The 15,112-nt window shown below is 42.1% G+C and overlaps 2 protein-coding genes across 2 annotated transcripts in view; both read left to right on the top strand.

The window, feature by feature from the left end:
* The window catches only part of LOC105683369 (acetylcholine receptor subunit alpha-like), a 97,308-nt gene that overhangs the window by 42,757 nt on the left and 39,439 nt on the right, over positions 1 to 15,112 (top strand). The window contains exon 5 of the mRNA XM_048660188.1: positions 12,936 to 13,116. Coding sequence (XP_048516145.1) covers positions 12,936 to 13,116 — 181 coding nt within the window. The remainder of the gene's footprint in view (positions 1 to 12,935; positions 13,117 to 15,112) is intronic.
* On the top strand, positions 5,945 to 12,885 carry LOC105683370. The gene is made up of 4 exons (XM_012395906.2): positions 5,945 to 6,324; positions 6,407 to 6,492; positions 6,652 to 7,064; positions 7,159 to 12,885. Exons 1-4 carry the CDS (start codon positions 6,108 to 6,110, stop codon positions 7,409 to 7,411), a joined length of 969 nt encoding a protein of 322 aa, XP_012251329.2. The 5' UTR covers positions 5,945 to 6,107; the 3' UTR covers positions 7,412 to 12,885.

Raw genomic sequence — 15,112 nt, 5'->3', positions numbered from 1 at the left:
CCGATACGGGACCTTTCTGTATCGTGTCGGTCCTTAGTTTAAATTCTCCCAGCTATTTTGTCCATGTGATCTTGTTTCGCGACCTGGCGGAGGGTATCTGAAATCGGGCATGGGGAAACGTTCTTGTACCTCATTCGATTGTGATTCATAATTTTGAGATGGACGCGAATCATAATTACGCCATCTGCCGTATTTATACGATTCATAATGTGAATTAGGGCGGCTGCTCCCATACGCCCCACGACTACCACCGGATTTATATTTCATTTGGTTGACTCTAGATGATTTGTTTTGAGAAAAGTTTTGATAATGGTGTGTCTTATTCGCACTATTTCGGTCGTTCCGATAATTTCCGTCATTACTGTTCTTTTGTTCTTCGAACGCCATATCCAGCTGCGATAGAATTTGTGCTACTAGGTTGGTGTTTGCTAGGTCTATCGCTACGAGACTATTACGGACTCTGGGCGGATATTGCTGGATGATAGTGTAATTTATTTCATAGCTGGTTAATACGGGCTCGAAATGACGCGTTTCTTTTAATTGCTTGTAAAAATACGTCTGATAGGTTCCCTCCTGAGCACTATAACGTCGGTTCGACCACTGATTCTTAACTCTTACACGTACTGGAATTGAATAGAACTCTTGGCGGTATCTTTCCTTGAACATTTCAAAGCACGGCATCGTGTGTCTCATTATTTCGTACCAGATGCGGACCCTACCTTCTATTATGTTTTCTACAAAAATCATTTGTTGCGCTCTTTGAATATTTTTTGCCTTAAAAAAACGTTCGATTTCCTCTATGAAATCCATGGGGTTCCGCTCCTCATGAAACTTTGGTAATTTTAAATCGATATTGAACGAGCTTAACTTATTCGCCAAACCATCCATCATTACCTCGTCTATTCGGTCAATTGTCCTTTGTGGACGTGTGTCGCTTTGTCTTTCATCTCTCCCTCGTGCTTGCTCTTCTGCAAACTCTGCCCTTTGCCGGTCTAATTCCGCCCTTGCGTCCTGAATCCGCTGCCACTCTTTCTGCATCTCCATATGCAACGTACCGCCGTTTCGTATCAATGTATCTGTTGCTTCTAGCTCCTGGCCTGACCTGCTAAATACGTCATTTGGGTCAGTCATTGTATTTTTTGTTTTATTGCTCGACTTACTTGTTCTTCTTAGTTTTATTTTGTTTGCACTATTAGAGATAATTTGAAATTCGTTAGTATTGCCTGTTTTATATGATCGAGTTATTGGTGGTGATCTTTCGACCGGCATTCAAATTCTGTTTGTATTTGTTTTTTCAGTCTTAATGTTCGGGCGCCAATGTAACGATTCTCTTATTTAGGGGATCGCTAGCCTGGTTGATCGGATTAAGACGATCGACCGATATGTTGTGGGTTAGGATCTTAGGACCAATAAATTTAAATTACTGCTAACGTCTTTTGACCTATAGTCTTTTTATATTAATTCCAGTAAAAATTGCGTTCATATATGCACATAACAAAAGCTTATTAAATCTCTTCGGTCCACTTGTCTAACAATCTTGAAGTGTAAAAATGAGAATATATGACGCTATCACAGATATAATAATAAATTAGCGAACAAACGATTTACGGTGAAAACAAAGCACAAAAATAAATAACGATTATTGTATAAATAAAATGTCGACAATAACGAAATAACAGGCAGTAAAAAAACTTAGCTTTAAGCAAAACATATATGTTAAAATAGATAGATGCAATGATTGTGCATATGACGGAATCAAACGTAGAAAGGACTTATGTGTATAAAATATATATTAGGGCCTAGTATAAAACAGTTTGATGCAAGTTCTGATCTCCCTTAGCTCTCGTGGAAATGTATATTAATTATTCGAAACTTATCTTATATCTCCTGGGTATATATATATATATATTTGACGTGCACGTCGCGACGACCCTGGGAGACACACACCATCTCTAATCTTCCTTTCCTTTCCGCGAATCCTCGGTTCTTATCGAGGAATTCCCGATCGCCCCTCTACCTCACCTCGGCGATCATCGGCGATAACCGATAATTATTCTATCGCCTTCCATTCTACACATGAACTCGGCCTTCTACCTTGTTGGTGCCTAAACAGGCACCCACAAAGGATATCTCGAATGAGAAAAATTCGTAGCTCAATTTGACCAACGGATTCGTGTTCCTGAGGTCAAAATACGTAAGAAAAGTATCATACGATCGATTTTAAAAATACTCAATTTTTGGCCCAAAAATTGAAAAAATGCAAAGGGAATCTTGGAGTGTGTTCACTTTTTTAGTTTCCAAAAAATTGTGTTGGTTATCTTGAGCTCGAAAAGCAACGAATTAATTATCAGTCTCCCCTTCATAATGTATAATAGCGCGATGCAGGGAAAAAAAATTTATTTGGATTTTTTTTTTTTTTGTACACCCAGTTGCTCCGATTCTGAACTGAAGGCTTATACCTTAGTATGGCAGAATGGAACCGAAATGAACTCCTTGAGTGTACTCTGAACCACATATGTAACTACTGATTTCCCACATATTTACTTTCTTAAACGGTTTGCGGTTACATAGAATTCGCAGAACTACCGCAAAGAGATGCCGCCGATCAGGTGGATGAAAGGGGTAACTGAATTACGAGGTGTGAACAAGATCTTTATCAGGTGATGACAGCTCGTCTGACACGTGCTGACAATAGGGGCAAGAAAAAAATCAGGAAAGGAATTTCACACCTCGTCGGCTATTAAAAAGCTATAAATTATGTTTAAATTGCGGCACGTGCCGGCTGTCCAAAAGCCTGACGCACGTGTAAAAATTGGGTGTCGCGAAAAGCAACGTGGGTTCGCCTTGGGACGATCGAGCCGGTGCTCATTACCGACCGATCCACCGACTGCATTGGGTTATTCTTCAGAGAAAGGGATTCGGTTGCGAGAAACCTTAACGGGGCGTGAGCACGACGCAAAGAGACGAGACGCGGCGGTATGCCGCGGAGCGGTACGCCGCGGAGCGGTAGAAATACGAAGGAGATGGAGAGCGCTCGAGCTCGGAACGAATGATCGGATTTTAACGATGAAATTGACATTTTCATGACGAGTTTTCGTTGGCATGCGTCTAACGTGGGAAGTCCCACATACAGATTCTATTCAAAGTGAAAAAATGTAATCAACTTTCACATTTTCGTGCACGAGAGCTCGCGAAATCGAGCGCCGACTTTGATTCCGGTCTTGAAAATTTCGTCTATTCCAGCACATTTTTGAGAGACAACAATAGCCCGAATCGAAGTTGCAGTTCTTTCGGAAATGTATTCTTCGTATTATTTATCAATGTAACGTAAAATTCGTTGACGCTAAAAATGCGATGATTTCTTCTCTGGGAAGTTTGTCTCGAACTGAATATTTCATGTCAAAATACATCGAAAAAGTGTCTTTCGATCGATGTTAAAAATACTTCATTTTTGGCCCAAAAATCGAAAAAATCCAATCGGGTACCCCTTGAAATGTTGTCGATTTTGGGATGAAAAATCAACATTTTTTTTTCGGGTTTATAGGCTATTGTGTATTTTGATCTCAGGAATCGGAATTCACAAGTTAAATTAATCTATTTATCAAATTGGTCGAGTTACCGCCAATTTTTCACTTTTCGGAGCAAAGATACATAGATTATCCAATGGGGAAAATTCGTAATTCGACGAAAAAAAAACCTCTTAACATGCATGTGAAATGTGATGATGGTATGTCGAAAAGTTGTAAATAAATAATTATCGATGAATTTAGTGTAGGCCGCACGTATATCGCGTTTTTTCAGAGTTTCATAGGTGAAATACGCGAGTTTTGCATATGTAGAAAGCAAATTTATTTCCACGCGAACGTTTCTGAAACATTTGTCACCATCTATCATGTATACGTATGTGTTTCTTCTCGTCGGGAACATATATCTCACATTTTACACGAAATTCGGCAAACAGCGATTTTTTTCTCGCAGCTATTTTATTCTCGAATTCCGCTTTGCAAAATAATGAATTACCGCGGAGCGACAACGTACTGGGTAAAATCAAATGGAGATAGCAGATGTAGCTGGATGACTCGTGAAAAAATTAATCTCGGATTTAGTAATTGAATCTCACAGCCAACCGGCATCAGTATAAGCGTAACGGTGACTCCAGATCCGGTCCTCTTGAGAATATGTACATACATATATATGTACGTACATCACGCTGAAAGCTCGCGGACCGGGTAAAATTATGTTTACACACAATCAGCGTTTCAAGCTAATGCCTTGTAAAAAAAAAAAGACAGAAAAAAAGGAACGGAAAAACTGCAGTCATGTAATTCACAATTTCGCGAAATCGAATGAAAACTTTCGGCGATGGTAATACAGGAGTGTGACGAAGTGATTGCATTCGTCACGTTTGATCAGTGTTCGTTTTTTTTGGTTCCATTTTTTATTTTCCCAGACATACCGTTATAAATGGAAGTATTACACCGTCGGTAGTCGCGGGGACCTGCACGCTGTGAGATGGGAAAGTGGCGATAAACCGGGCGACAAATTCGAAATCGATATCGCAACCCCTTCTGCAGCGATAACTTCGATAACATTTGCCTATTTAAGTTTATCGAGTGCGGTCAGACATTTTCAGTCCATCGATAATCCTTGACGCGTTCAGTACATCATCGCCGAATATCAGTGCCTTGGAGCACTTGTACCGACGATATGTACAAGTAACACGAGTAAAGATTACTATATACGCGTGTGACAACCATGCCCGTCCGTTTGTCAAATTGAAACACGAAATATCGAAGCATCTGATTCTGTTTTCTTTCGTCTTTACATTTCATCTCGAGGGTTGAAATCAGATCCTCATACGTTTGGAGAAGTGGAAGTGGTTTTCCGTGGATTAGATTTCAAGGGCTGAAATATATATCTGATGGCACTGCAGCGTTTTTGCCGAAGCTGCGGCTGCTCGGTGCAGAGGCACTTGACTTTTTCAGATCGATTGTCCGGTGGCGTTGATCATTCGAATTTCGTGCCGACGAAAGAGGGAGGAAAAAATGTGGCGAGAACGTGGATTGAAAATGCGAGTGGTGCGGAACGTTCGCTGAGCATTTATTTCCATCATTCCGTTGATGTTATAAATTGATAGTGGTGTAATTTTTTTTGAAAATATTAATACACCCGCTACCCACTGGATAAATAACGAAGTATCGCGTTTTTCAACTCTCGGCAAACACGCTGTAATTGAAATTTATTATACAGCCATCACGTCGATGCACATACTATTCCACTGCACGCTCGTGCGATGAGCAATAATTAGTGCGGGCTCGTGATTTCGATTTTCCATTCCCTCTGCAACATCGTTCTACAGCCGCTACCGTTGCGGCTGCTGCAGGCGTTGCGCGTCGCGTCGCGTCTCGTCGCTTTGTCGTCGTCGCTCTCATTCCGCGACGGTTTAATTAACCCCATTGTCAAATCTGTCACGTGTAATGCACTAACTCTATTTCATACAATATTTAACAAGTCGCTTTCCACGTGTGAAGAAGATCTGATTATTTCATGAATTTAAGCCTCGACTAATACAAAGAATTTTTCCTACCCCTATTCCATCGTACATGTAATCTAAAACTTTCTTCTCTTCTTTCTCCTTCGCACGCTTTTATCGCGCCTGATTGCATTCTCGAAGCAACAGTTTGAAAATGGCGACGATGTGTCTTTCGTCGGCCTAAATGCCCCGACAAGATTTATGCCGATCTCATTCTATGAGATACGACCTTATCTCCGATGCAGGTGCAAATTTTAGGGGTAACAAAACAGGCGAAGGTGGTTTTTGGTTAAATTACCCACCGTTGATCGTTCAAATAATATACTTTACGCACATTAATCTGCAATGGCTCAATTTTGCTAATAACGGCGTTACCGCGGCCGGGATTCTCCGACGCGTGAGAAATGAAAATCGAAAACAAGTTGTGCGAATATCATCGCGGTTTTCCTTCTTATTTTTTTTTTTTTGTCTCGTGATCGGCTGCCTAACCACGAACCGCGAAATGCGTGCGTCCAGAATTTGAAAAGTTTTTTTTTTTTTTTTTTTTCTCGCCAATAAAACCACCAGTTTGGCGATGTCGCAATCCGGAGATGAGAAAACTGCCCCGGAAAGCGTGAACCGTGACGAAAAAGTAACTCTGGTATCGAGGATATCAAAGCTCAGAAAAATCCTCGAGGAGCTTCGCTGCGCACTTCAAAACGAACGATGTAACCTAAAATTAGAAATTGAAGAAACTATCGCTTACATAACGGATCGAAACCTCGGGAAACCCCAACCCCTTCCGGTCATAGGTTTAAATCTTTTCCCCGCAAATTTTCACTCGTAGATTTTTGTTTCGGTATCTGATCTCGTATCTTCCGATATACTTTACAGAATTGTTCCCTCGCTCGAAGTTTCGCGACCACAACGAGGCTTTAGATTACTTTGGGTATCGGTTGAGGCCAAATCGCACACTTGGCGTAAGTCCAATACCGATTACTATTTCTACCACGGTGCACCGACCGTACCGAAAATAAGTATTTTCATCGCGTACAGTTTAAACCGATTAAAGTCCAACTTGTATCGGCAAAATAATTCCTGCGAATAATTTCATCGAATGAATTACGTTCGTCGTACAGGGTCGATTCGACGAGCATCCGATTTTCACGGACGACGATCCCTATCGGAGCGACGTTAACGGTCTTCGCTGCGGATTGGATTTCGTTCAGTCTAATGAATATCTGGATCCAACTCCCTCCGCGATATCAAACTTCTATAAGCAGAAGATATTAAACCTCGAGGCCGACTGTTCGGCGGGATTAAATCAGGTCAAAACTAGATTTATAGAGTCCCTTCAGTCCCTCCAAGACTACGCGATCCCGTTGGAAACTTTACGTCGTCGAGCGGATCCATTGAAATACTCGGTAGTTGAAAATCCGCCGGAAATAAGCTTACCCTTTAATTTCGAAGATACGGAACCTGCGCCGGCGAACGAGAAAATGATCCATTATTATTTTCGGAGCGACGCGACGGCGGAGCCGAAAATATCGAAGTGCGTTATATGTATAGAGTTCGCGCCGCTTCGAGGATACGTCGATAATTCAACGTGGCATAATTTACGATCGGATAATTATGATTGCCTACAGATCGACGCTGATCGATGACGTGCAAAGTTTGTGGTCGGTGGACATGCGGGGCACGGGAATTAGTACGACGGTTGATCGACGGTGTGAGTCTGACTTTTGCGGTTTGATCTATCAAGCGTCAACGCTGCGTCTCGCCTCGTCCCAAAGTTTCGACCTCCCAAACTCAATAAGTGACATTACTACGGAGGAAAACTATCCCGGGGAGATCAACGCCTCGACGACGTTGCCGTTAGCCGTCATTTTTGCCCGATGACTATCGTCGTCGGGGTTGCGCATATGGTTTTCATTTCACGAGCGACGATTTTTTGAAGATTTATTAATATACGACGTTCGTTATACATGATGTTCAATATTTAGGGGGTGGTTCGGGACCTGATTTCATTCTTTGATTTTACTCGACATCTCGCCGTCGTTCGGACGACGGATAAAACTGATAGAAAAACGAAAGAAAACAAAAAAAACGAAAAAAAAATAAAAAATAAAACGAGACGGCGTTGGCTCTCTTCCACAACGCAGCTCACGCCACGTACTCACATCGGCATACGAACGAAGCGAAGAAGGTTTACAAAGGTCTAATGTCGGAGGTCGTAGAGTGCAGCAGATTTGCCGGCTAAGCCTTTTATGAGGTGGTGCGGTATAGAGAGAGAGAGAGAGCGATAGGACAAAGGCCCGAAGCTGTCTTGGGCTGAAGAACGGCGAGCGAGGGGGTGAAGTGGTATCGGTGAAGTGATGGCTGCCAACCAGAAATAAGAATAAGAAAAAGCAAAAAATGTGAGAGAAAAAAGTTGAGGCGGATACGGTACCAAGGGATGAAAAAGGTGCGCGAAAGAATATGTGTACGTACAGCCGTCCTACTGCACCACTCACCCGTCCGCTATTGCTATACGCGCGGAGTGCACTCCGTGCTAAATCAGCGAGACTTTAACTCCCTTTCCGTCTATGTGTATACGTACGTTTATTTTTTTCGTATCCGCATCTTCCGAAGTTTCTCATTTCATTATTTTACCTCTTCTTATCATTATTATTACCGTCGCTCTCGCCATTTCCATTATGTGCATCGTTTCCACAGACACACAGGTTCTTTCGCACGTGTCCGTAATATCCTTCGGAGCTCGACGTTATTTTCTAAACTTTTTACGTAACTGAGAATGTCGGAGGAGAAATTTTTCTGGAATTGAATTTCAGCTTCCTTCTGATTAGCAAAATAAGGCAATCAGAGTGGCACCTTTTTCTTCGTCGTGCGTCGGGGTCTGCGAAAAAGGAAAGCGGTTCTCTGCGTACAGAAACGGGGAGCAAACGCCCGATTTGAATTTTCATTTCGGTAGAAAATTTTATCCCTCGCTAGGCTCTATTTCACCAACGTCCTACGATGTTTGTAACGATACTGAAATGTAGCTCGATAATGTTCCACGAACACATATTCACATACACGGGTGTACGATGTGTATGTACGTGCTTGAAAGTTTATCCCGTAGGCATCGCGTATAGCCCTCGTCAAAATTGGTCATAAATTGGATAGCTGCTCAACCCTTCGAACCCTCGTGTGTAACAAGTGCGAGTGCAGCACGATTGTTACATTGCGTTTGATTTATTGATCCCATACGTCGAGTGAATTTTGCGGTGAAGTGTATAACTACGTGCGCAGTCCGGGTAAACGCTGATACAACGTTGCTACGCAATTAAAAGAATTTGTCGAACGCTATTTATTCGTAACCCCGGTTGCAGAATCTCCGAAGGATTGGAAAAATCGTTGAGATCAAAGAAGGGAAATTAAAAGGTCGGAAGAGCTCTGTACGCCTACGCTCGTCCAACGAATCGCTACGGGGTCTAAATTACCGTTCGGGGGTAGTTTACCTTTCAAGTTTTGACCGTCGAAAAATTCTCCCGCTTCCGTACGTTCGCTTCGGTTCGCTCGAACTGGGTAGAAAATTGCTTACGCGACTACAGTGGACATAAAAAGCAATCTTGTAAGACGGAATGAAAAGGAATATACGTGTATAGAGCGACGCGAAAATAGCTCGCAAACTGTACCGAGATCGAGAAAAAAATTCTTTCTTTTTTCTCAGCCAATTTTTTTTTTCCATTTTTAATCGGACCACCGTCCTATGGACAAATGAAAATCTCGGATGGATCGAGATTGAGATTTTCGCTTTGCGGTGCAGATAATAATGTGGCATAATTTAAGTTCCGCAAAATCTTGTAGTAGCTAGCCCAGCGATTCACCACTTCTCAGGCAGACTGGCATCTCGACAGTAACTACGCCTCTTTAGATCGCGGGTGGCGAGGCTGTTCTTTCGTCAACGGCGAAGGACAGATGGTAAATAAATTGCGCGAATCGTCCAAAGGCAAGTTTCTTATTGAATAAAATGATTTATCGAACTCGACTTTCCGTTTTTTTCTCCTCCCACTTTTTCACCCTTCACGGCACCCCGCGGGTCCTTTAGAATCCCGGACTCTTTATACCGGAGTTAGAGGAAATAAAACTTTTCCTCTACTTTTCGACTCTATTTTTCCTTCTATTTTTTGTTTAAATTTTTTTTTTTTCATCAGCCTCGATCCACCGGAATTCGCTTCTCGCGTCTAGACTGACCAGTTTCCGTCGAGCGCAATCAATTGAACACTTACCCGGTGAAACAGATGAGTTATTCGAAAAATATACGCGACGCCAGACCGCAACCGCCTCTGCTGTAATATCGCCGAGGTTACACATCACGTCCGCGCGTTCAGGTGCGGTGGGTATTTGTTTTTGTACAAGGGTGAAATGGCGAATGTTAGTCAAACACGGTCGTTGGATGGGGTGTGCTATTGTTTCAACCGAGTGACTAATTTCGTATAATATTGATGGAACCGCCCGCAAAACGACGAACTTACGCAATAATAATAATAATAATCGATAATGGAGCGCAAACTTTTCGCATGAAAGCCTTTGCTTACCTTGCAAGTCTGGAGAAGAAACGTAATGGGATTAAAAATTACGGTACTCGCTGAAAGAAGAACACGGAAAAGGGGTGAAATCAAACGGGGTTATCACCGAACCACAATCCGGGGTCGCGAAAGAAAACATTCAGAAATGTCGTCATGTGCGCTGTCTCGTTTTATTTGAAAAAAAAAAAATCGATATACAGAATCAAAAAAAAAAAAAAAAAAAGAAAAAAAAACTGTGAAGTAATAACCTGCAGCTGATGCTTTGAAATTTGTATGCAAATGAAGTGCACTCGGTGTCGTCGCAAATACACGATAATATGCCGACGATGTTTTTCCGAGCAAAAAAAAAAAATAAAAAAAAATAAAAATATTGTTACGGACTTAATTTTATTCTGAAAAAAGATAATTGAATATTCACCACGACAAGCAATTTCCGTCATCGCGAAGCCAAAGCATCTCTGTACGGTACTGCAGGCGATACAAAGCCCACCCGTAACTCTACGTTCACATTCAATGACAAATTTAATCCATGTAGTTAGAGTCCTTTGGCGCGATGCAACTCTCGTATTGAATAAGATCGATTACTCAAGAGTCCCGTGAATATTCAGAGGTAGAGAAGTCTTCTCATTAAATCCCCTACCTCGAGGAATATCATCGGGTACACTCGAGTCAAATTTTTATCAACCAAAAATGTCACGGGAAAATTAAAAAAAAACAAAAAAACAAAAAAAAAAAACAAGAACAGAATAAAATGAAAAGGGAACGACATCGTATAGCCCCTCGCATCGCAAGGGAAATTCATTTTTCACACTGTATTGACTTTTGAATAAGTGAACGTTGACGGCGCTGGAAAAGAAAAAAAAAAAAGAAGGAGTAAACGGACTTCTTGCCAATTTCCAACCAACCCTGCATTAAATAAACATGGACCGATCGTCCCCGCAATATCGTAGGTTAATAATTCATCTGCGATATAGAAGAAGAAAAAAAGAATTTTTTCGAGCTTCGGTAGCTACGTTTCAGCATGAGGAAGTTGAATGCCTCGAGTGAGAATTTTCTCAGCTCGTAGGTACCCACCCTTGTACATGAACGATGTAGAGGTTCGTATCGGAGTTGAGCTTTCCGATGTGATACCCTCGGGATATGGTCACCGGTGTCCCAACTGTTGAGTTCGCAACCACGAAGGTCGTAAATTATTCAAAAACATACATCCCCAACGTACATATCCGGCGACGATACTACTCGTATTAAAATATGCCCAGGGAATAAAAGGAAAACTGGGGAGAAACTGCCCCTGTAACCAAAATTTTCAAAGTATCAGGATTTGGAAAGAACAAAAAAATTAGTGGCGTCGTAATAGAAAGTCCGTTCGAACGTTTTCGTGACTAAATCGGATAAAACAAACTTCAACGTTGCGTCGAAAATAAAAATGATCGAATAAATAAAAAGACAATAGAACATTGTCATTGAATGATTTTCATTTTCCTACAACAAACAGAGCGTCGCATGGATTCTCTGTTTATTGATTCGGTGTTCGAACAAATATAAGTTTTTTTTTCTATTTCGCCTGTTTGTTGAGAAAACAGAAAAAAAAAAAAAGTAAAGAAAAATATCCTGCAGCAATAGATGAAGTTGAGTATACGTTAATCTGGTTTCTCCCGATATCGGCGTGATCGGAGATAAAAAAAAAAAAAAAGGACAAGAATACAACAAATAAGGAAAAATCGAAGGCTGAGCAAGGGCACAGGAAGGTAGGGGGCGAGTGGAGTATTATCGAGTATATTTGGTTGCGTTTGAAATTGGTCGGGTCAGATCGGTTTAGGCGACCCGAGAAATTTATTGGCATAACCCGATAGTTGCGTGGAAGACCAAGCGACGAAGGGTAGGGGGTAGGAAAAGCGGTAGCAACGAGTCGTATACGTACACGTATACAGGGGTATACGGGGGGGGGTCGATGGTACGCCGATAGATAGAAAGGCTTCACGGGTTTTCAAATCCTAAGAGCGGTGGATTAGATGCGGTTGGTTTACCGAGGACTGAGAACCCGGGACGGGCAAGGACTACTTCGATCCCGTCTCGAGGGATTAGAGAGGAGAGTTGCGGGAATACAAGCGTATTGCCCAAGAAAAATACAAGATGATACAGGTACGGGCGAGACGAAAATCTAGATCGAAGTATATCGGGCGAAAAAAAGTTGCAACGTTGTGTGGGTATACCTATATACATAGTGAGAACGGAGACTCATCAAGCCCCGTGATATCGACGAGGGTCATCTACCCGTAACAACCGTCCCAAGAGAGTTTCAAGAGAGTTAACTGATAAAATTAATCGAGAATCGTTCGATCGAAATAATTGGCCAGCGATTAAATTAATGAAATTTGTATATTGCACACGTACAATCACACCGGTTATACACTCGGCGCTCCGATTGATCCGGAGTTCGGCTGGGAAGCCATCCGAGCACAGAACTGCGTAGACAATGCGCATCTGGTTCATGAAGTGGTAATTTCGCACTTTGCTATTTTCGCAACTTTCCGTTGAGAAACATTTGAAAAGAAAGAGACGTACGAAGCAGGAGGAATGAAATTTTCATAAAAGTAGATCCAACGGCAGCTTTTAATGGGGATTTCATTTTTCGACTCCGCGCCTGAGACATCCGATCCGAGTCTTTCCTTCGAAATATCTCATCCGAAAAACTGCGACGATAACTGATCGGAGACGAATCGAACTCGTGCTCACTTGTTAGCTTAAAGTTTAGGGTAGAGCTGACGAGAGAATGTTGAGAATGAATATGAAAGTAAAAAAATGCGCACGCCCGCCGCAGCGCCCAGAACCACTAATGTCCTCGATCGCAGCGCGGACGGTAACTTCGAGGTGACGCTAGCCACGAAGGCGACCATCTATCACCAGGGACTGGTTGAGTGGAAGCCGCCTGCCATATATAAGTCCTCCTGTGAAATTGACGTCGAGTATTTCCCCTTCGATGAGCAGACCTGCGTACTCAAGTTCGGTTCGTGGACCTATGACGGCTTCAAGGTAAATGCGCATGGTAGATAATAAGGCGATATGTATCTGTAACTCGATGTCTCTGATTTTTCAATCGGATCATCGTCGACTCCGACACCCCGCCAAATCGCACATCATCTCGAATCGCGATTATTCCGCGTTCATGTTTCAACACCTGTTTGACCTCGAGTGCCGATGCTTCTTTTATCGCCGCGCTACGTACGTACACTCCCGAGCAAATTCAGAATGAGAAAAAACGTAGAAGTAATGCAAAGAATTTTTCGGGTGATTTTTTTTCATTTTTCACATGTAAAACGAGCATCGAAATTCGCGCGTCAAACAGAACGTGAGGGAGGAGGTTGCCGCCGATTCGCTTAACCACCAACGATCCTCGATCCCCCCCTGCAGAATTCGACGGTGACGTGCGGAGACGATTCGGTAATGTGGGAAGCACCGGCGGCGGTTGCACTTGCACATAAAAGCTCAAATTGTGGAGCCGGCGTGAACGATAACTAATTGTAGGAGCTCGGATCGAATCTGTTAAGTGACTTGCCTCCGAATCTCGTTACGAAGTCTAACTACATGTAATGCATAAAGGGAGCTTTCAAACGTTATAGACTCCTCCGGTTTACCTAGAGAACGATCTCTTTTTTTTTTTTCATCCATCTTTCCTTCAACATCTCGTTTCACTCCCGTTACGGAGTTCGCATTTGGTCTCCCCGTTCGTTTGGGGCTTTGTAATACCCCGGCAATTTCTGAAATAGAAAATATGATAAAGGCATATCCGCCCCAGGTATTATTTTTATATAATGAAACGAAAAAGATAATTGCGTTTTCGTATCTAAATCTTTTTAACCGGCGGTCGCGATGATATTGACAATTATAATAATAATCAAAAGAATAACAGTGGTCCATTGTATCCTCGAAGGTTTGAAATTAAACAAAAATATACCCACTTCTTTGCGCATACAAATTCACTTTGCTGAAAAGTAAAATTATTATCACGAGAAAAAATAACAACGATATCTTCCAATAATAGAAAAGCCAAGAAAAATAGGTTTACATTATATAGACGGTGAAATAACGAATGACGATTAGACATTAAAGTAACGAGATTCTCCGGTAAGTTGTTAAAATCGATATTAAAAAGTCACCGTTTATTTCTTTCCGTTTATCTGACTTCTTCTTCCACCTTCCACCTTCCACCTTCTTCTTTTTCTTATTTCCAAGTGGACGCGCCAAAATCGCGTTTCGTTTCAATCTCCGGGGATGTGGGCGTCGCGGGGACGTCGTCGACCGTAGGTTTTTGGCGGCAACCTTTCTTCTCCCTTGTCATTTCAGGATCAGCCAAGGTCACGTCGCGTTCTTTCTTCGGTGATTCCAGCGCTGACGGAAACTACGAGGTGACCCTGATGACGAAGGCAATCGTCTACTATACCGGACTCGTTGTTTGGCAGCCACCGGCAGTTTATAAATCTTCCTGCTCCATTGATGTTGAGTTCTTTCCATACGACGTACAAACCTGTGTATTGAAGTTAGGCTCATGGACCTATGACGGTTTCAAGGTGGTGATTACCAACGATATCGTTTTCGTTTCCGTTTTCCGTTTTTTTACTTTGTCGTTTTGACGTTCGTTTGTTTTTTCATTTACGTTATTTTACTGTTCTCTACAATCAGTTTTAGGAATGCTGCGTGCCGCCGGCTGTTGGACATGATATATTGGCCGTTTGATTGACGTCGTTACATACGTTTGGAATTTTGGATTTATATAACTGTGTTATTTTATGCAATCAAGTTTGCCGCTATACAGTTGAATGTCGGATGATGAACAAAAAAAAAAATAAAAAGGAAAGAGAAACGCCGATACTTCGACCCCTTCTTTCGCACCGCACAATTAAATAGATGGTACCGTACAACTACCCCTGCTGATATAATTAATCAATATCGATCACACCCTCCATCCGCTATGCAATTGTGTCCAAGTATCGGCGTTTCATTTTGTTGTAAAGTGACACCGTTCGTCGGT

Source organism: Athalia rosae, chromosome 1, assembly GCF_917208135.1.
Source record: "Athalia rosae chromosome 1, iyAthRosa1.1, whole genome shotgun sequence".
NCBI classification, from domain to species: Eukaryota; Metazoa; Arthropoda; class Insecta; order Hymenoptera; family Athaliidae; genus Athalia; species Athalia rosae.
The sequence above is the reverse complement of the archived record's forward strand: the minus strand, read 5'-3'. Positions and strand labels throughout refer to the sequence as shown.

Bases quoted from the DNA above. Each gene is read 5' to 3' on its own strand.
- LOC105683370 (XM_012395906.2), top strand. From the start codon at position 6,108: ATGTCGCAATCCGGAGATGAGAAAACTGCCCCGGAAAGCGTGAACCGT. The intron at 6,325-6,406 runs GTTTAAATCTTT...TATACTTTACAG, and splicing joins CCAACCCCTTCCGGTCATAG to AATTGTTCCCTCGCTCGAAG. The intron at 6,493-6,651 runs GTAAGTCCAATA...TTCGTCGTACAG, and splicing joins GGCCAAATCGCACACTTGGC to GGTCGATTCGACGAGCATCC.